This window comes from Scyliorhinus torazame, chromosome 9 (genome assembly GCF_047496885.1).
Source record: "Scyliorhinus torazame isolate Kashiwa2021f chromosome 9, sScyTor2.1, whole genome shotgun sequence".
In the NCBI taxonomy this organism is placed as follows: Eukaryota; Metazoa; Chordata; class Chondrichthyes; order Carcharhiniformes; family Scyliorhinidae; genus Scyliorhinus; species Scyliorhinus torazame.
In genome coordinates this window covers 8,114,541-8,131,904 of record NC_092715.1, presented here as the reverse complement: position 1 = coordinate 8,131,904, position 17,364 = coordinate 8,114,541, and the positions used below count along the sequence as shown (strand labels likewise).

The 17,364-nt window shown below is 54.7% G+C and overlaps 1 protein-coding gene across 1 annotated transcript in view; it reads right to left on the bottom strand.

The window, feature by feature from the left end:
* Nucleotides 1-5,006: 5,006 nt before the first annotated feature.
* LOC140429945 (complement component C7-like) overlaps nt 5,007-17,364 on the bottom strand; it is a 57,646-nt gene continuing 45,288 nt past the window's right edge. Inside the window, exons 5-6 of the mRNA XM_072517535.1 lie at nt 15,129-15,313; nt 5,007-5,572 (exon numbers count right to left, since the gene is read on the bottom strand). Of these exons, the coding sequence (XP_072373636.1) occupies nt 5,361-5,572; nt 15,129-15,313 (397 nt within the window). The 3' untranslated portion in view covers nt 5,007-5,360. The remainder of the gene's footprint in view (nt 5,573-15,128; nt 15,314-17,364) is intronic.

Here is a 17,364-nt window from a genome sequence, read left to right as displayed (position 1 = left end):
CCCTGAACTGTAACCCCCTGCACTGTAACCCGCCCGCACTGTAACCCCCTCGCACTGTAACCCCCCCACACTGTAATCACCCCGCGCTGTAACCGCTCCTGCACTGTAACCCCCCGCACTGTAACCCCCCCGCACTGTAACTCACCCGCACTGTAACCCCTTGCACTGTAACCCACCCGCGCTGTAACCCCCCTGCACTGTAAACCCCCGCACTGTAACCCCCCTGCACTGTAACCCCCCCGCGCTGTAACCCCCCTGCACTGTAACCCCCCGAAATTGTAACCACCCCGAAACTGTAACCCCCCTGCACTGTAACCCCCTGCACTGTAACCCCCCCCGCACTGTATCCCCCTGCACTGTAACCCCCCGCACTGTAACCCCCTGCACTGTAGCCCCCCTGTACTGTAAACCCCCCGCACTGTAACCCCCCTGCACTGTAACCCCCCTGCACTGTATACCCCTCGCACTGTAAACCCCCTGCACTGTAACTCCCCTGCACTGTAACCCCCCTGCACTGTAACTCCCCTGCACTGTAACCCCCCTGCACTGTAACCCCCCCGCACTGTAACCCCCTGCACTGTAAACCACTGCACTGTAACCCCATGCACTGTAACCCCCTGCACTGTAAACCCCCCTGCACTGTAACCCCCTGCACTGTAACCCCCCGCACTGTAACACCCTGCACTGTAGCCCCCCTGTACTGTAACCCCCGCACTATAACCCCCTGCACTGTAGCCCCCCTGTACTGTAAACACCCCATCACTGTAACCCCCCTGCACTGTACCCCCCTGGTACTGTAAACTCACCGCACTGTAACCCCCCTGCACTGTAACCCCCCGCACTGTAACCCCCCTGTACTGTAACCCCCTGCACTGTAACCCCCTGTACTGGAAACCCCTCTGCACTGTAACCCCCTGCACTGTAACCCCCCTGCACTGTAACCCCCCTGTACTGTAACCCGCTGCACTGTAACCCCCTGTACTGTAACCCCCTGCACTGTAACCCCCTGCACTGTAACCCGCTGCACTGTAACCCCCTGTACTGTAACCCCCCCTGCACTGTAACCCCCCTGCACTGTAACCCCCTGTACTGTAACCCCCCTGCACTGTAACCCCCTGTACTGTAACCACCCTGCACTGTAACCCCCTGTACTGTAACCACCCTGCACTGTAACCCCCCTGCACTGTAAACCCCCCGCACTGTAACCCCCCGCACTGTAACCCCCTGCACTGTAACCCCCTGCACTGTAACCCCCTGTACTGTAACCCCCCTGCACTGTAACCCCCCTGCACTGTAACCCCCTGCACTGTAACCCCCTGCACTGTAACCCCCTGCACTGTAACCCCCTGCACTGTAACCCCCTGTACTGTAACCCCCTGCACTGTAACCCCCCCGCACTGTAACCCCCCTGTACTGTAACCCCCTGCACTGTAACCCCCTGCACTGTAACCCCCTGTACTGTAACCCCCTGCACTGTAACCCCCCTGCACTGTAACCCCCCTGCACTGTAACCCCCTGCACTGTAACCCCCTGTACTGTAGCCCCCCTGTACTGTAAACCCCCCACACTGTAAACCCCCTGCACTGTAACCCCCTGTATTGTAACCCACTGCACTGTAACCCCCTGCAATGTAACCCCCTGCGCTGTAACCCCCCGCACTGTAACCCCCCTGCACTGTAAACCCCCCACACTGTAACCCCCCCACACTGAAACCCCCCCGCACTGTAACCCCCCCGCACTGAAACTCCCCTGCACTGTAACCCCCTGCACTGAAACTCCCCTGCACTGAAACCCCCCGCACTGTAACCCCCCCCGCACTGAAACCCCCCTGCACTGTAACCCCTCCGCACTGTAACCCCCCCCGCATTGTAACCACCCCGCACTGAAACTCCCCTGCACTGTAACCCCCTGCACTGTAACCCCCCCGCACTGAAACTCCCCTGCACTGTAACCCCCTGCACTGTAACCCCCCCGCACTGAAACCCCCTGCACTGTAACCCCCCTGGACTGTAACCCCCCCGCACTGTAACCCCCCCGCACTGTATCCCCTGCACTGTAACTCCCTGCACTGTAACCCCCCGCACTGTAACCCCGCCGCACTGTAACCCCCGCACTGTAACCCCCCGCACTGTAACCCCCCCTGCACTGTAACCCCGCCGCACTGTAACCCCCCGCACTGTAACCCCCCTGCACTGTAACCCCCCCGCACTGTAACCCCGCTGCACTGTAACCCCCCGCGCTGTATCCCCCCCTGAACTGTAACCCCCTGCACTGTAACCCCCCTGCACTGTAACCCCCCTGCACTGTAACCCCCTGCACTGTAAACCCCTGCACTGTAACCCCCTGCACTGTAACCCCCTGCACTGTAACCCCCCTGCACTGTAACCCCCTGCACTGTAACCCCCCCGCACTGTAACCCCCCTGCACCTTAACCCCCTGCACTGTAAACCCCTGCACTGTAACCCCCCGCGCTGTAAACCCCCGCACTGTAACCCCCCGCACTGAAACCCCCTTCACTGTAACCCCCCTGCACTGTAACCTGCCTGCACTGTAACCCCCCTGCACTGTAACCCCCCGCACTGTAACCCCCTGCACTGTAACCCCCTGCACTGTAACCTGCCTGCACTGTAACCCCCTTGCACTGTAACCCCCCTGCACTGTATCCCCCCTGCCCTGCACCCACCCCCCCCTACATGCAGCCTCTGACCTCCGGGTAAGCGTTCTCCCGAGCAGCCTTCACGACACGCAACAACGCAGAATCGCCGAGCAGAAGCTTATAGCCAAGTTCCGCACACATGAGTGCGGCCTCAACCGGGACCTGGGATTCATGTCGCAATACAATCACCCCCCCCCCCCCATCTGGCCTGCAAAATCCTACCAACTGTCCTGGTTTGATGTAATTCACACCTCTTTAACCTGGGGTTATCCCTCTCCAAATGCTCCATCTGGACCTGTAAAGACTTAATTACCTGTGATGACTCGCAAGTATCGTCTGGCATCTTTGACTTTGTTATTATATATGTTTCTGGAACCTACCTCTACATTCACCTGAGGAAGGAGCAGCGCTCCGAAAGCTAGTGATTCGAAACAAACCTGTTGGACTTTAACCTGGTGTTGTAAGACTTCTTACTGAGCCCACCCCAGTCCAACGCCGGCATCTCCACATCTGCTCGGCTCAGGACCGCAAGAAACGTCAGAGAGTCGTGAACACCGCCCAGTCCATCACACAAACCTGCCTCCGATGCCAGTGCTTATGTAGTTACATTGTATATGTTGTGTTGCCCTATTATGTATTTTCTTTTATTCCCTTTTCTTCTCATGTACTTAATGATCTGTTGAGCTGCTCGCAGAAAAATACTTTTCACTGTCCCTCGGTACACGTGACAATAAACAAATCCAATCCAATCCAATCCACAGAAACCCCCAACCCCACTGTAACCCCCATCCCCACTGAAACCCCCACCCCCACTGTAACCTCCATCCCCACTGTAACCCCACCCCCACTGTAACCTCCATCCCCACTGTAACCCCACCCCCACTGTAACCCCTATCCCCACTGAAACCCCCACCCCCACATTAACCTCCATCCCCACTGTAACCCCCACCCCCACTGTAACCCCCATCCCCACTGTAACCCCCATCCCCACTGTGACCCCACCCCCACTGTAACCCCATCCCCACTGTAACCCCCATCCCCACTGTAACCTCCATCCCCACTGTAACCCCCACCCCCACTGTAACCCCCATCCCCACTGTAACCCCCACCCTCACTGTAACCCCACCCCCACTGTAACCCCCACCCCCACTGTAACCCCCATCCCCACTGTAACCCCCATCCCCACTGTGACCCCACCCCCACTGTAACCCCATCCCCACTGAAACCCCCACCCCGACTGTAACCCCCACCCTCACTGTAACCCCCATCCCTACTGTAACCCCACCCCCACTGTAACCCTCACCCGGACTGTAACCCCCACACCCACTGTAACCCCCACCCCCACTGTAACCCCCATCCCCACTGTAACCCCCACCCCCACTGTAACCACACCCCCACTGTAACCCCCATCCCCACTGTAACCTCCATCCCCACTGTAACCCCATCCCCACTCTAACCCCACCCGCACTCTAACCCCACCCACTGTAACCCACCCTGACTGTAACCCCCATCCCCACCTTAACCCCCATTCCCACTGTAGCCCCACCCCCCCTTAACCCCCACCCCCCCTTAACCCCCATCCCCACCTTAACCCCCATCCCCACCTTAACCCCCATCCCCACCTTAACCCCCACCCCCACTATAGCCCCCCCCACTATAGCCCCCCCTTAACCCCATCCCCACTGCAAGCCCACCCCCACTGTAACCCCACCCCCACTGTAACCCCACCCCCACTCTAACCCCACCCCCACTCTAACCCCCACCCCCACTGTAACCCCACCCCCACTGTAACCCCACCCCCACTCTAACCCCCACCCCCACTGTAACCCCATCCCCACTGCAACCCCACCCCCACTGTAACCCCACCCCCACTGTAACCCCACCCCCACTGAAACCCCCACCCCCACTGTAACCCCACCCCCACTGTAACCCCACCCCCACTCTAACCCCCACCCCCACTGTAACCCCCACCCCCACTGTAACCCCACCCCGACTCTAACCCCACCCCCACTCTAACCCCACCCCCACTCTAACCCCACCCCCACTCTAACCCCACCCCCACTCTAACCCCACCCACTGTAACCCACCCTCACTGTAACCCCCATCCCCACCTTAACCTCCATTCCCACTGTAGCCCCACCCCCACCTTAACCCCCATCCTCACCTTAACCCCCATCCCCACCTTAACCCCCATACCCACTGTAACCCCATCCTCACTGTAACACCACCCCCACTGTAACCCCCACCTCCACTGTAGCCCCCACCCCCACTGTAGCCCCACCCCCTCTGTAGCCATGCCCATGTTGATCCCAAATCCAATTAAATTGAGTCAGTGAATGTGATGACATCATCAAGGTGGTAGAAAGTTTATTGAGGTCTATAGGATGGAGTCAATATGTTCTGACTAACATTGGCACTGTTACTGCGGAGAGGTGCGAGAGTGCGAGGAAGCCATCGCGTGGGGCTGGGTACGTTTGTGGGACCAGGGTGTTGATGTTAGGAGGGAGGAGTGTTGGTGGGAAAGAGGTGGGGATGGGGGACATACAGGGGCAGAGTCATTGAGGATGTGGTGGGGGGGGGAGGGATGTGCTGTATGGGATTAGTGTTTGGGAGGGCTGTGGCGTAGGGGGGGGGGGGGTGAAGGGGGATGTGAGTGAGGGGTATGGGTGAGGGGAGCCAGGAAACGGTGAGATGCCAATGAACTTTAACCATCCACTGAGGTGACTGCTGATTGGTGAGAACATGGATGGCTGGTAATGACCCTGTAAGCTTTCCCCCGACATCTCCACACTCCAGCAAGACACTCGCTCACTGTCTCCTCCACCTCACTCCCCTCCATCAGCGCACAGAATCGAATCCCTCCATCGAATGGAATACACTCCTCAGCGGCCTTGCACACGCATCGGCCTTGCTGGGCTGCAGAAGAATAGGAAACATTTCACTCAGCAACTCGGAACCTTCCCCAGCTGCCTTACAGGCTACACATTACCCAGCACAAAGCTGTATACACACAGCAAGATAACAATATCGGGACAATTCGTACTTAATGCATAATAAATATTGTTCAGGAGAACAGGGGATCTCACTCTCTTCCAACACATCCAACACTCAGATCTTCGAGTAAAATCTCAAAAGGAGTGGGTTTTCAATTCATTGGAGTCACACCCCAGGAGAGAGACAAGTGGATGGCTGAAATTATTGACAAACTGTGGTAGTCTGTATTAGGGGTATTATGGTACCTAGGTTGGAGGTACCTGATACTGGAAGATCATTGGTGGGGCCTGCCTGCTGGTCCGCCCAGTAAGGCGGAGTATAAGAGTCTGTGTCTCCCCAGCAACATCTAGTTCAATAAAGCCTTCAATTGTCCTACAATCTCGCTTCGGGAGTCATTGATCGAGCATCACAAACGGGTCTTGCTGCTTAATGCAGATCAAACCTGTAATTGTGCAAACATTTCTGAGTTCCTCTTTGTGAAGCCCAAACTCTCTTCAGGGAACTGTGGCCTACACCGTGCTCCCAACACCCCTTCTCCTCGTCTGCTTTTCTGATTGGAGGGCTGTGACCAGTGGTGTTCCACAGGGATCAGTGCTGGGACCTTTGCTGTTTGTAGTATATATAAATGATTTGGAGGAAAATGTAACTGGTCTGATTAGTAAGTTTGCAGACGACACAAAGGTTGGTGGAATTGCGGATAGCGATGAGGACTGTCGGAGGATACAGCAGGATTTAGATTGTCTGGAGACTTGGGCGGAGAGATGGCAGATGGAGTTTAATCCGGACAAATGTGAGGTAATGCATTTTGGAAGGTCTAATACAGGTAGGGAATATACAGTGAATGGTAGGACCCTCAAGAGTATTGACAGTCAGAGAGATCTAGGAGTACAGGTCCACAGGTCATTGAAAGGGGCAACACAGGTGGAGAAGGTAGTCAAGAAGGCATACGGCATGCTTGCTTTCATTGGCCGGGGCATTGAGTATAAGAATTGGCAAGTCATGTTGCAGCTGTATAGAACCTTAGTTAGGCCACACTTGGAGTATAGTGTTCAATTCTGGTCACCACACTGCCAGAAGGATGTGAAATGAAATGAAAATCACTTATTGTCACAAGTAGGCTTCAAATGAAGTTAATGTGAAAAGCCCCTAGTCGCCACATTCCGGCACCTGTTCGGGGAGGCTGGTACTGGAATTGAACCGTGCTGCTGGCCTGCCTTGGTCTGCTTTCAAAGCCAGCGATTTAGCCCTGTGCTAAATAGCCCCAATGCTTTGGAGAGGGTGCAGAAGAGATTTACAAAGAACAAACAAAGAACAAAGAAATGTACAGCACAGGAACAGGCCCTTCGGCCCTCCAAGCCCGTGCCGACCATACTGCCCGACTAAACTACAATCTTCTACACTTCCTGGGTCCGTATCCCTCTATTCCCATCCTATTCATGTATTTGTCAAGATGCCCCTTAAATGTCCCTATCATCCCTGCCTCCACTACCTCCTCCGGTAGTGAGTTCCAGGCACCCACTACCCTCTGCGTAAAAAACTTGCCTCGTACATCTACTCTAAACTTTGCCCCTCTCACCTTAAACCTATGCCCCCTAGTAATTGACCCCTCTACCCTGGGGAAAAGCCTCTGACTATCCACTCTGTCTATGCCCCTCATAATTTTGTATACCTCTATCAGGTCGCCCCTCAACCTCCTTCGTTCCAGTGAGAACAAACCGAGTTTATTCAATCGCTCCTCATAGCTTATGCCCTCCATACCAGGCAACATTCTGGTAAATCTCTTCTGCACCCTCTCTAAAGCCTCCACATCCTTCTGGTAGTGTGGCGACCAGAATTGAACACTATACTCCAAGTGTGGCCTAACTAAGGTTCTATACAGCTGCAACATGACTTGCCAATTCTTATACTCAATGCCCCGGCCAATGAAGGCAAGCATGCCGTATGCCTTCTTGACTACCTTCTCCACCTGTGTAGCCCCTTTCAGTGATCTGTGGACCTGTACTCCTAGATCTCTTTACCAGAATGTTGCCTGGTTTGGAGGGCATTAGCTATGAGGAGCGGTTGAATAAACTCGGTTTGTTCTCACTTGAACGAAGGAGGTTGAGGGGCGACCTGATAGAGGTCTACAAAATTATGAGGGGCATAGACAGAGTGGATAGTCAGAGGCTTTTACCCAGGGTAGAGGGGTCAATTACTAGGGGCATAGGTTTAAGGTGCGAGGGGCAAGGTTTAGAGTAGATGTACGAGGCAAGTTTTTTACACAGAGGGTAGTGGGTGCCTGGAACTCGCTACCGGAGGAGGTGGTGGAAGCAGGGACGATCGTGATGTTTAAGGGGCATCTTGACAAATACATGAATAGGAAGGGAATAGAGGGATACGGACCCCGGAAGTGTAGAAGATTGTAGTTTAGTCGGGCAGCATGGTCGGCACGGGCTTGGAGGGCCGAAGGGCCTGTTCCTGTGCTGTACGTTTCTTTGTTGTTTGCCCCACCTCACCCATTCCCTCCCCTCTCTCTGTCCCACCCCATCGCTGTCCCTTCCTCATTTCCCCCTTATTCCCTTTCAATTCCCCACACCGATCATTTCTGGCCCAATTGTCCAGTCTATCCCCTCCCCAATTATCCTGAATTCTCTCTATCCCGCCCTCCCCCAAGGGAAAGAAACGGGACAGTAACAATACTGGTCTGAACTGTTTTTCCCTTCTTGGCTCTTGCTCTCCCTTCCCATTGCAGCTCACACATTCTCTATCCCCTCTCTTTACCATCCTATACACTCTGTCTCCAGCCTGCATTACTGCTCTCCCGCACACACCCTCCTCTCCCTATCGTTCCCTCCCTCTCTCCCAATCACCGCCTATCTCTTCCTACCTGCTCTCCCTCTCCCACCATTCCTTCTACCCATTTGGCCCCTCCCGCCCAATTATCTTCCACTTTGCCTACTCCTGCACTGTGATGTTTCTCTGTACCCGGCTCGTCAGAAATGGGAGTGATCAGGACTGGGAACCCTAGCTGACCAAACACTTCTGATCTCCAATTGAGGCAGCCTGAGCATCGTCCTCGCTCCCGGGCTCTCTGAACACATCATCAGAATGGTTCCAAATGAGAAAAGGGCCAGGCTGCATTCTGGGCCTGCATTGAAAGAGCTGAGCCCCACCACCTGCGAAGCAGGAAAAGACCAGGCTTCATTCCGGGCCTGTATTAAATGTCTGAGGGTCAGGAAAGGACCAGGCTGCATTCCAGGCCTGTATTAAGTGTCTGAGGGTCAGGAAAGGACCAGGCTGCACTCCGGGCCTGTATTAAATGTCTGAGAAGCAGGAAAGGACCAGGCTGCATTCCGGGCCTGTATAAAAAGCCTGAGGGGCAGGAAAGGACCAGGCTGCATTCCAGGCCTGTATTAAATGTCTGAGGGGCAGGAAAGGACCAGGCTGCATTCCGGGCCTGTATTAAATGTCTGAGAAGCAGGAAAGGACCAGGCTGCATTCCGGGCCTGTGTTAAATGTCTGCGAAGCAGGAAAGGACCAGGCTGCATTCTGGGCCTGTGTTAAATGTCTGCGAAGCAGGAAAGGACCAGGCTGCATTCCGGGCCTGTATTAAATGTCTGAGGGGCAGGAAAGGGCCAGGCTGCATTCCGGGCCTACATTAAATGTCTGAGGGGCAGGAAAGGACCAGGCTGCATTCCAGGCCTGTACTGGAAGAGCTGAGCCCTGTCTGAGAGCATGGAGAATATTGTGACTCAGACAGAATCTGCTCCGCACCATCGGCAAAGTGTGTGGAGCCTTTATATAACTCCTTTCACCTCCACTGGACATCTCAAAGCACTTTACAGCCAATTATATTTTTCATGAAGTGTAGTCACTGTTGTAATGCAGGAAACATTGCAGCACATTTGTGGACAACAAGCTCCCACAAATGTGATAATGAGCAGTTGACATTTTTTTAAAACATGGGTTGGGGATAAATATTGGTCCGGAGTCCAGAGAGTGCTGTAACAGAGTTAAGTCAGCTTCTAGCTGACCACTTCAAAATCACTCAAATGTGAAGAGAGGTGATTGGAAAATACTTAATCCTGTTTGAAGTGGTCCAGGAGCTGTTAGTCAAAGCTTAATGTTACAAAAATTTCTGTTAGAGCACTTCAGACCTTCTCAACCATGAAGGGAGAAGAATGGAGCAATGCTGACAGCTGGGGTTGTGTGGGAGCTGTCAATCACAGCCAAGTAAAATCAATATCAAAGAGAAATGAATGGATGGCTTGTAGCTCAAAGATCTGAGGGGGGTTAAACCCAGTTGACTGGTTTCTCTTTCTAGGAATTGACAGGTGCGGCTTCCTGTGCCTGAGCCAGCAGGTGTATTGACCAGGTGAGTGTTAAAGCAGTGATTTATTTCACTGCCTCTGTCTGGACTGCTTTCTAGCTTCCATACAGAGGTCTGTCTTCTGGGGGGGGAGGGGGGGTGCTGTGGCAGGGGGAGGGGCTGAATTACACAGCATGGGGTTGGGTATGATTTGTGATGTGGGAGGTGAGGTGGGGGCAAATTTGTGATGCGGGTGGGCCGGGGGGGGGCGATTTGTGATGGGGGTGTGTGTGTGGTGGGGGGGGCTGATTTGTGATGTGGGGGTGGTGGGGGCTGATGTGTGATGGGGGGGGTGTGGGGGGGGCTGATTTGTGATGGGGGTGTGGGGGTGGGGGGGGCTGATTTGTGATGGGGGTGGGGGGGGCTGATTTGTGATGGGGGTGTGGGGGGGGGCTGATTTATGATGGGTGTGGGGGGGCTGATTTGTGATGGGGGTGTGTGTGGTGGGGGCTGATTTGTGATGGGGGTGTGTGTGGGGGGGCTGATTTGTGATGTGGGTGTGTGTGGGGGGCTGATTTGTGATGGGTGTGTGTGGGGGGGGTGGGGGGTGTGTGGGGGGGGCTGATTTGTGACGGGGGTGTGTGTGGGGGGGCTGATTTGTGATGTGGGTGTGTGTGGGGGGGGTGTGGGGGGTGTGTGGGGTGGCTGATTTGTGATGGGGGGTGTGGGGGGCTGATTTGTGATGGGGTGTGTGTGGGTGGGGGCTGATTTGTGATGGGGGGGGCTGGTGGGGGCTGATTTGTGATGGGGTGTGTGGGGGGGGGCTGATTTGTGATGGGGGGCTGGTGGGGGCTGATTTGTGATGGGGGTGTGTGTGGTGGGGGCTGATTTGTTATGGGAGGGTGTGGGAGGGGCTGATTTGTGATGTTGGGGTGGTGGGGGCTGATTTGTGATGGGGCTGTGGGGGGGCTGATTTGTGATGTGGGGGTGGTGGGGGCTGATGTGTGATGGGTGTGTGTGTGTGGGGGGGGCTGATTTGTGATGGGGGGTGTGGGGGGGGGCTGATTTGTGATGGGGGTGTGTGGGGGGGGCTGATTTGTGATGGGTGTGTGGGGGGGGGGGCTGATTTGTGATGGGTGTGTGTGGGGGGGCTGATTTGTGATGGGGGTGTGGGGGGGGGCTGATTTGTGATGGGGGTGTGTGTGTGGGGGGGGCTGATTTGTGATGGGGGGTGTGGGGGGGGCTGATTTGTGATGGGGGTGTGTGGGGGGGGGCTGATTTGTGATGGGGCTGTGGGGGGGCTGATTTGTGATGGGGTGTGTGTGTGTGGGGGGGCTGATTTGTGATGGGGGGTGTGGGGGGTCTGATTTGTGATGGGGGTGTGTGGGGGGGGCTGATTTGTGATGGGTGTGTGGGGGGGGGCGGATTTGTGATGGGTGTGTGTGGGGGGGGCTGATTTGTGATGGGGGTGTGGGGGGGGACTGATTTGTGATGGGGGTGTGTGTGGGGGGGGCTGATTCGTGATGGGGTGTGTGGGGGGGGCTGATTTGTGATGGGGGTGTGTTTGGGGGGGGGCTGATTTGTGATGGGGTGTGTGGGTGTGGGGGGGGCTGATTTGTGATGAGGGTGTGGGGGGGAGCTGATTTGTGATGGGGTGTGTGGGTGTGGGGGGGCTGATTTGTGATGTGGGGGTGGTGGGGGCTGATTTGTGATGGGGGTGTGTGTGGGGGGGGCTGATTTGTGATGGGGGTGTGGGGGGGGGCTGATTTGTGATGGGAGGTGTGGGGGGCTGATTTGTGATGGGTGTGTGTGTGGGGGGGGGTTGATTTGTATGGGGGGTGTGGGGGGGGGGCTGATTTGTGATGGGGAGTGTGGGGGGGCTGATTTGTGATGGGGTGTGTGTGGGGGGGGCTGATTTGTGATGGGGTGTGTGGGGGGGGCTGATTTGTGATGGGGGTGTGTGGGGGGGGCTGATTTGTGATGGGGTGTGTGTGGGGGGGGCTGATTTGTGATGGGCGTGTGTGGGGGGGGCTGATTTGTGATGGGGGGGGTGTGGGGGGGGGCTGATTTGTTATGGGGGTGTGTTTGGGGGGGGCTGATTTGTGATGGGTGTATGTGGGGGGGGCTGATTTGTGATGGGGGGTGGTGGGGGCTGATTTGTGATGGGGGGTGGAGGGGGCTGATTTGTGATGGGGGTGTGTGAGGGGGGGCGATTTGTGATGGGGGTGTGTGTGGGGGGGGGCTAATTTGTGATGGGGTTGTGGGGGGGGGCTGATTTGTGATGGGGTGTGTGCGGGGGGGCTGATTTGTGATGGGGGGTGGTGGGGATGATTTGTGATGGGGATGGTGGGGGCTGATTTGTGATGGGGTGGTGGGGGCTGATTTGTGATGGGGGTGTGTGGGGGGGGCTGATTTTTGATGGGGGGTGGTGGGGGCTGATTTGTGATGGGGTGTGTGTGTGTGGGGGGGCTGATTTGTGATGGGAGTGTGTGTGTGGGGGGGGTTGATTTGTGATGGGGGTTGCGGGGGGGGGCTGATTTGTGATGGGGTGTGTGGGGGGGGCTGATTTGTGATGGGAGTGTGTGTGTGGGGGGGCTGATTTGTGATGGGGTGTGTGCGGGGGGGGGCTGATTTGTGAAGGGGGTGTGGGGGGGGGCTGATTTGTGATGGGGGGTGGGGGTGTGGGGGGGCTGATTTGTGATGGGGTGTGTGCGGGGGGGGCTGATTTGTGATGGGGGTGGAGGGGGCTGATTTGTGATGGGGGTGTGTGCGGGGGGGGCTGATTTGAGATGGGGGTGTGTGGGGGGGGGCTGGTTTGTGATGGGGGTGTGGGGGTGGGCTGATTTGTGATGGGGGTGTGGGGGGGGCTGATTTGTGATGGGGGTGTGGGGGGGCTGATTTGTGAAAGGGTGTGTGCGGGGGGGGCTGATTTGTGATGGGGGTTGGGGGGACTGATTTGTGATGGGGGTGTGTGCGGGGGGGGGCTGATTTGAAATGGGGGTGTGTGGGGGGGGCTGATTTGTGATGGTGTGTGTGTGGGGGGGGCTGATTTGTGATGGGGGTGTGTGTGTGGTGGGGGCTGATTTGTGATGGGGTGTGGGGGGGCCTGATTTGTGATGGGGTGTGTGCGGGGGGGGGGGCTGATTTGTGAAGGGGGTGTGTGTGTGGGGGGGGGGGCTGATTTGTGATGGGGGTGTGGGGGAGGCTGATTTGTGATGGGGGTGGGGGTGTGGGGGGGGGCTGATTTGTGATGGGGTGTGTGTGGGGGGGCTGATTTGTGATGGGGGTTGGGGGGGCTGATTTGTGATGGGGGTGTGTGCGGGGGGGGCTGATTTGAGATGGGGGTGTGTGGGGGGGGCTGATTTGTGATGGGATGTGTGCGGGGGGGCTGATTTGTGATGGGTGTGTGTGTGGGGGTGGCTGATTTGTGATGGGGGTGTGTGTGGGGGTGGCTGATTTGTGATGGCGGGCTGTGGGGGGGCTGATTTGTGATGGGTGTGTGTGTGGTGGGGGCTGATTTGTGATGGGGGGTGGTGGGGGCTGATTTGTGATGGGTATGTGTGTGGTGGGGGCTGATTTGTGATGGAGGTGTGTGGGGGGCTGATTTGTGATGGCAGGCTGTGGGGGGGGGGGCTGATTTGTGATGGGGGGGTGGTGGGGGCTGATTTGTGATGGAGGTGTGTGGGGGGCTGATTTGTGATGGCAGGCTGTGGGGGGGGGCTGATTTGTGATGGGGGCTGATTTGTGATGGCAGGCTGTGGGGGGGGGGCTGATTTGTGATGGGGGGGTGGTGGGGGCTGATTTGTGATGGGGGTGGTGGGGGCTGATTTGTGATGGGGGGGTGGTGGGGGCTGATTTGTGATGGGGGGTGGTGGGGGCTGATTTGTGATGGGGGGGGTGGTGGGGGCTGATTTGTGATGTGGGGGGTGGTGGGGGCTGATTTGTGATGGGGTGTGGTGGGGGCTGGTTTGTGATGTGGGGGGTGGTGGGAGCTGATTTGTGATGTGGGGGGTGGTGGGGGCTGATTTGTGATGGGGGGTGGTGGGGGCTGATTTGTGATGTGGGGGGTGGTGGGGGCTGATTTGTGATGGGGGGGTGGTGGGGGCTGATTTGTGATGGGGGGGTGGTGGGGGCTGATTTGTGATTGGGGTGTGTGTGGGGGGGCTGATTTGTGATGGGGGGGGGTGGTGGGGGCTGATTTGTGATGGGGGGGGTGGTGGGGGTTGATTTGTGATGGGGGGTGGTGGGGGCTGATTTTTGATGGGGGTGTGTGTGGTGGGGGCTGATTTGTGATGTGGGGTGTGGTGGGGGCTGGTTTGTGATGGGGTGAGTGGGGGCTGATTTGTGATGGGGGTGAGTGGGGGCGTGATATGCGGTGGGGCGGTGGTGTGGGCTGATTTGCGATGCTGGGGGTAGTGGGGGGGGGGGGGGGCTGATTTGTGGTGGGGGGGCTGTTTGGCCCACTCACGATGGTGACCCGATAACAGGGGTCCCTCTGGAATCCCTCGCAATCCTCACCATGCATACATTTGCATGGCGAAGGATTGGGAATCGCTTCCTGATTTGAAACAAACCCATCTCCCATGGTTGACAATATTCAGCATATGCTTCCAGATAAAGAATGGTTCTGGAACAGTCTGGTGCAGTTTGGAATAGTCCGGCACAGTCCACTAAAGTCTGGCGGTGTCTGGGACAGTCTGGCTGGATCTGAAACAGTCTGGCACAGTTTGGAACAGTCTGGCACAACTGGAACAGTCTGGGACAGTCTGGAACAGTCTGGCACAACTGGAACAGTCTGGGACAGTCTGAAGCAGTCTGGCACAACTGGAACAGTTTGGCACAGTCTGGAACAGTCTGGAACAGTTTGGCACAGTCTGGAACAGTCTGGAACAGTCTGGCACAGTCTGGAACAGTCTGGCACAGTCTGGAACAGTTTGGCATGGTCTGGAACAGTCTGGAACAGTCTGAAGCAGCCTGGCACAACTGGAACAGTTTGGCATGGTCTGGAACAGTTTGGCACAGTCTGGAACAGTCTGGCACAGTCTGGAACAGTTTGGCATGGTCTGGAACAGTCTGGAACAGTCTGAAGCAGTCTGGCACAACTGGAACAGTTTGGCATGGTCTGGAACAGTGCAGCTCTGCAGGAAGAGTTCAAGCGAAGATTTCAATAAAAAAGGATGATGCTCCTACCATTACATTTCTCCCAGGGTGCGCAGGAGCCGCACTTTGCTGCTGAAGGAACTGAGGGCTGACAGTCGCTCTCTGTGATTATTTCAAAGCGTCGACCCAGACATTCCATAGCCAAGAGTTTGCACAAAGTCAGCAGAATAGTTTGACGGGACTTAATATTCATCCCACAAACTGGCAGAGAGGAGCTGGGGAGACACAACACACAATGATAATGGCAAATAAACAGAGGGCAGAAACATAACAGGCACAGAGAGAGAGAGGCTCGCAGACAGGCAGAGAGAGGGTGGGGGGGGGGGGGAGAAGCAGAGTGGGAGGAGAGTGAGGAAAGGAATGTGGGTGGGCGAAAGAATGTGGAGTAGAGGCAGATACTGGGCAGGTCCACAGAGAGAGTGGGGTATTGAATTGGTGAAACTAAGAAACATGTGGGGAAACAAGGAACAGAGAGAGCAGCATATCTCCAGATGCCGTGACCTTCCACTCTCTCCCATACCCTCAAGGTCCACCCTTGAGTATTATTACCCTGTGGTACAGAGTGTACCTGAGTATTATTACACTGTGCTACAGGCTGTGCCTGAGTTTAATTACACTGTGCTACAGACTGTGCCTGAGTATTATTACACTGTGCTACAGGCTGTGCCTGAGTATTATTACATTGTGCTACAGACTGTACCTGAGTACTATTACACTGTGCTACAGACAGTACCAGAGTATTATTACACAGTGCTACAGGCTGTGCCTTAGTATTATTACACTGTGCTACAGACTGTACCTGAGTATTAGTATACTGTGCTACAGACTGTACCTCAGTATGATTACACTGTGCTACAGACCGTACCTGAGTATTATTACACTGTGCTACAGACTGTACCTCAGTATTATTACACTGTGCTACAGACTGTACCTGAGTGTTATTATACTGTGCTACAGACGGTACCTCAGTATTATTACACTGTGCTACAGACTGTACCTGAGTGTTATTACACTGTGCTACAGATTGTACCTGAGTATTATTATACTGTGCTACAGACTGTATCTCAGTATTATTACACTGTGCTACAGACTGTACCTGAGTATTATTACACTGTGCTACAGAATGTACCTGAGTATTATTACACTGTGCTACAGACTGTACCTGAGTGTTATTATACTGTGCTACAGACTGTACCTTAGTATTATTACACTGTGCTACAGATTGTACCTGAGTATTATTATACTGTGCAACAGACTGTACCTCAGTATTATTACACTGTGCTACAGACTGTACCTGAGTGTTATTATACTGTGCTACAGACTGTACCTCAGTATTATTACACTGTGCTACAGACTGTACCTGAGCATTATTACACTGTGCTACAGACTGTACCTGAGTATTATTACACTGTGCTACAGACTGTGCCTGAGTATTGTTACACTGTGATACAGAGTGTACCTGAGTATTATTACACTGTGGTACAGACTGTACCTGAGTACTATTACACTGTGCTGCAGCCGGTACCTGAGTATTATTATACTGTGCTACAGACTGTGCCTGAGTATTATTACACTGTGGTACAGACTGTACCTCAGTATTATTGCACTGTGCTACAGGCTGTGCCTGAGTTTTATCACACTGTGCTACAGACTGTACCTGAGTATTATTACACTGTGCGACAGATTGTACCTGAGTATTATTACACTGTGCTACAGAGTGTACCTGAGTATTATTATACTGTGCTACAGACTGTGCCTGAGTATTATTACACTGTGTTACAGACTGTGCCTGAGTATTATTATACTGTGCTACAGATTGTGCCTGAGTATTATTACACTGTGCTACAGACTGTGCCTGAGTATTATTACACTGTGCTACAGACTGTGACTGAGTATTATTACACTGTGCTACAGACTGTACCTCAGTGTTATTACACTGTGCTACAGACGGTACCTGAGAATTATTACACTGTGCTACAGACTGTACCTGAGTATTATTACACTGTGCTACAGACTGTGCCTGAGTATTATTAAACTGTGATACAGAGTGTACCTGAGTATTATTACACTGTGCTACAGACTGTATCTCAGTATTATTACACTGTGCTACAAACTGTACCTGAGTATTATTACACTGTGCTACAGACTGTGCCTGAGTATTATTACACTGTGCTACAGACTGTGACTGAGTATTATTACACTGTGCTACAGACTGTATCTCAGTATTATTACACTGTGCTACAAACTGTACCTGAGTATTATTACA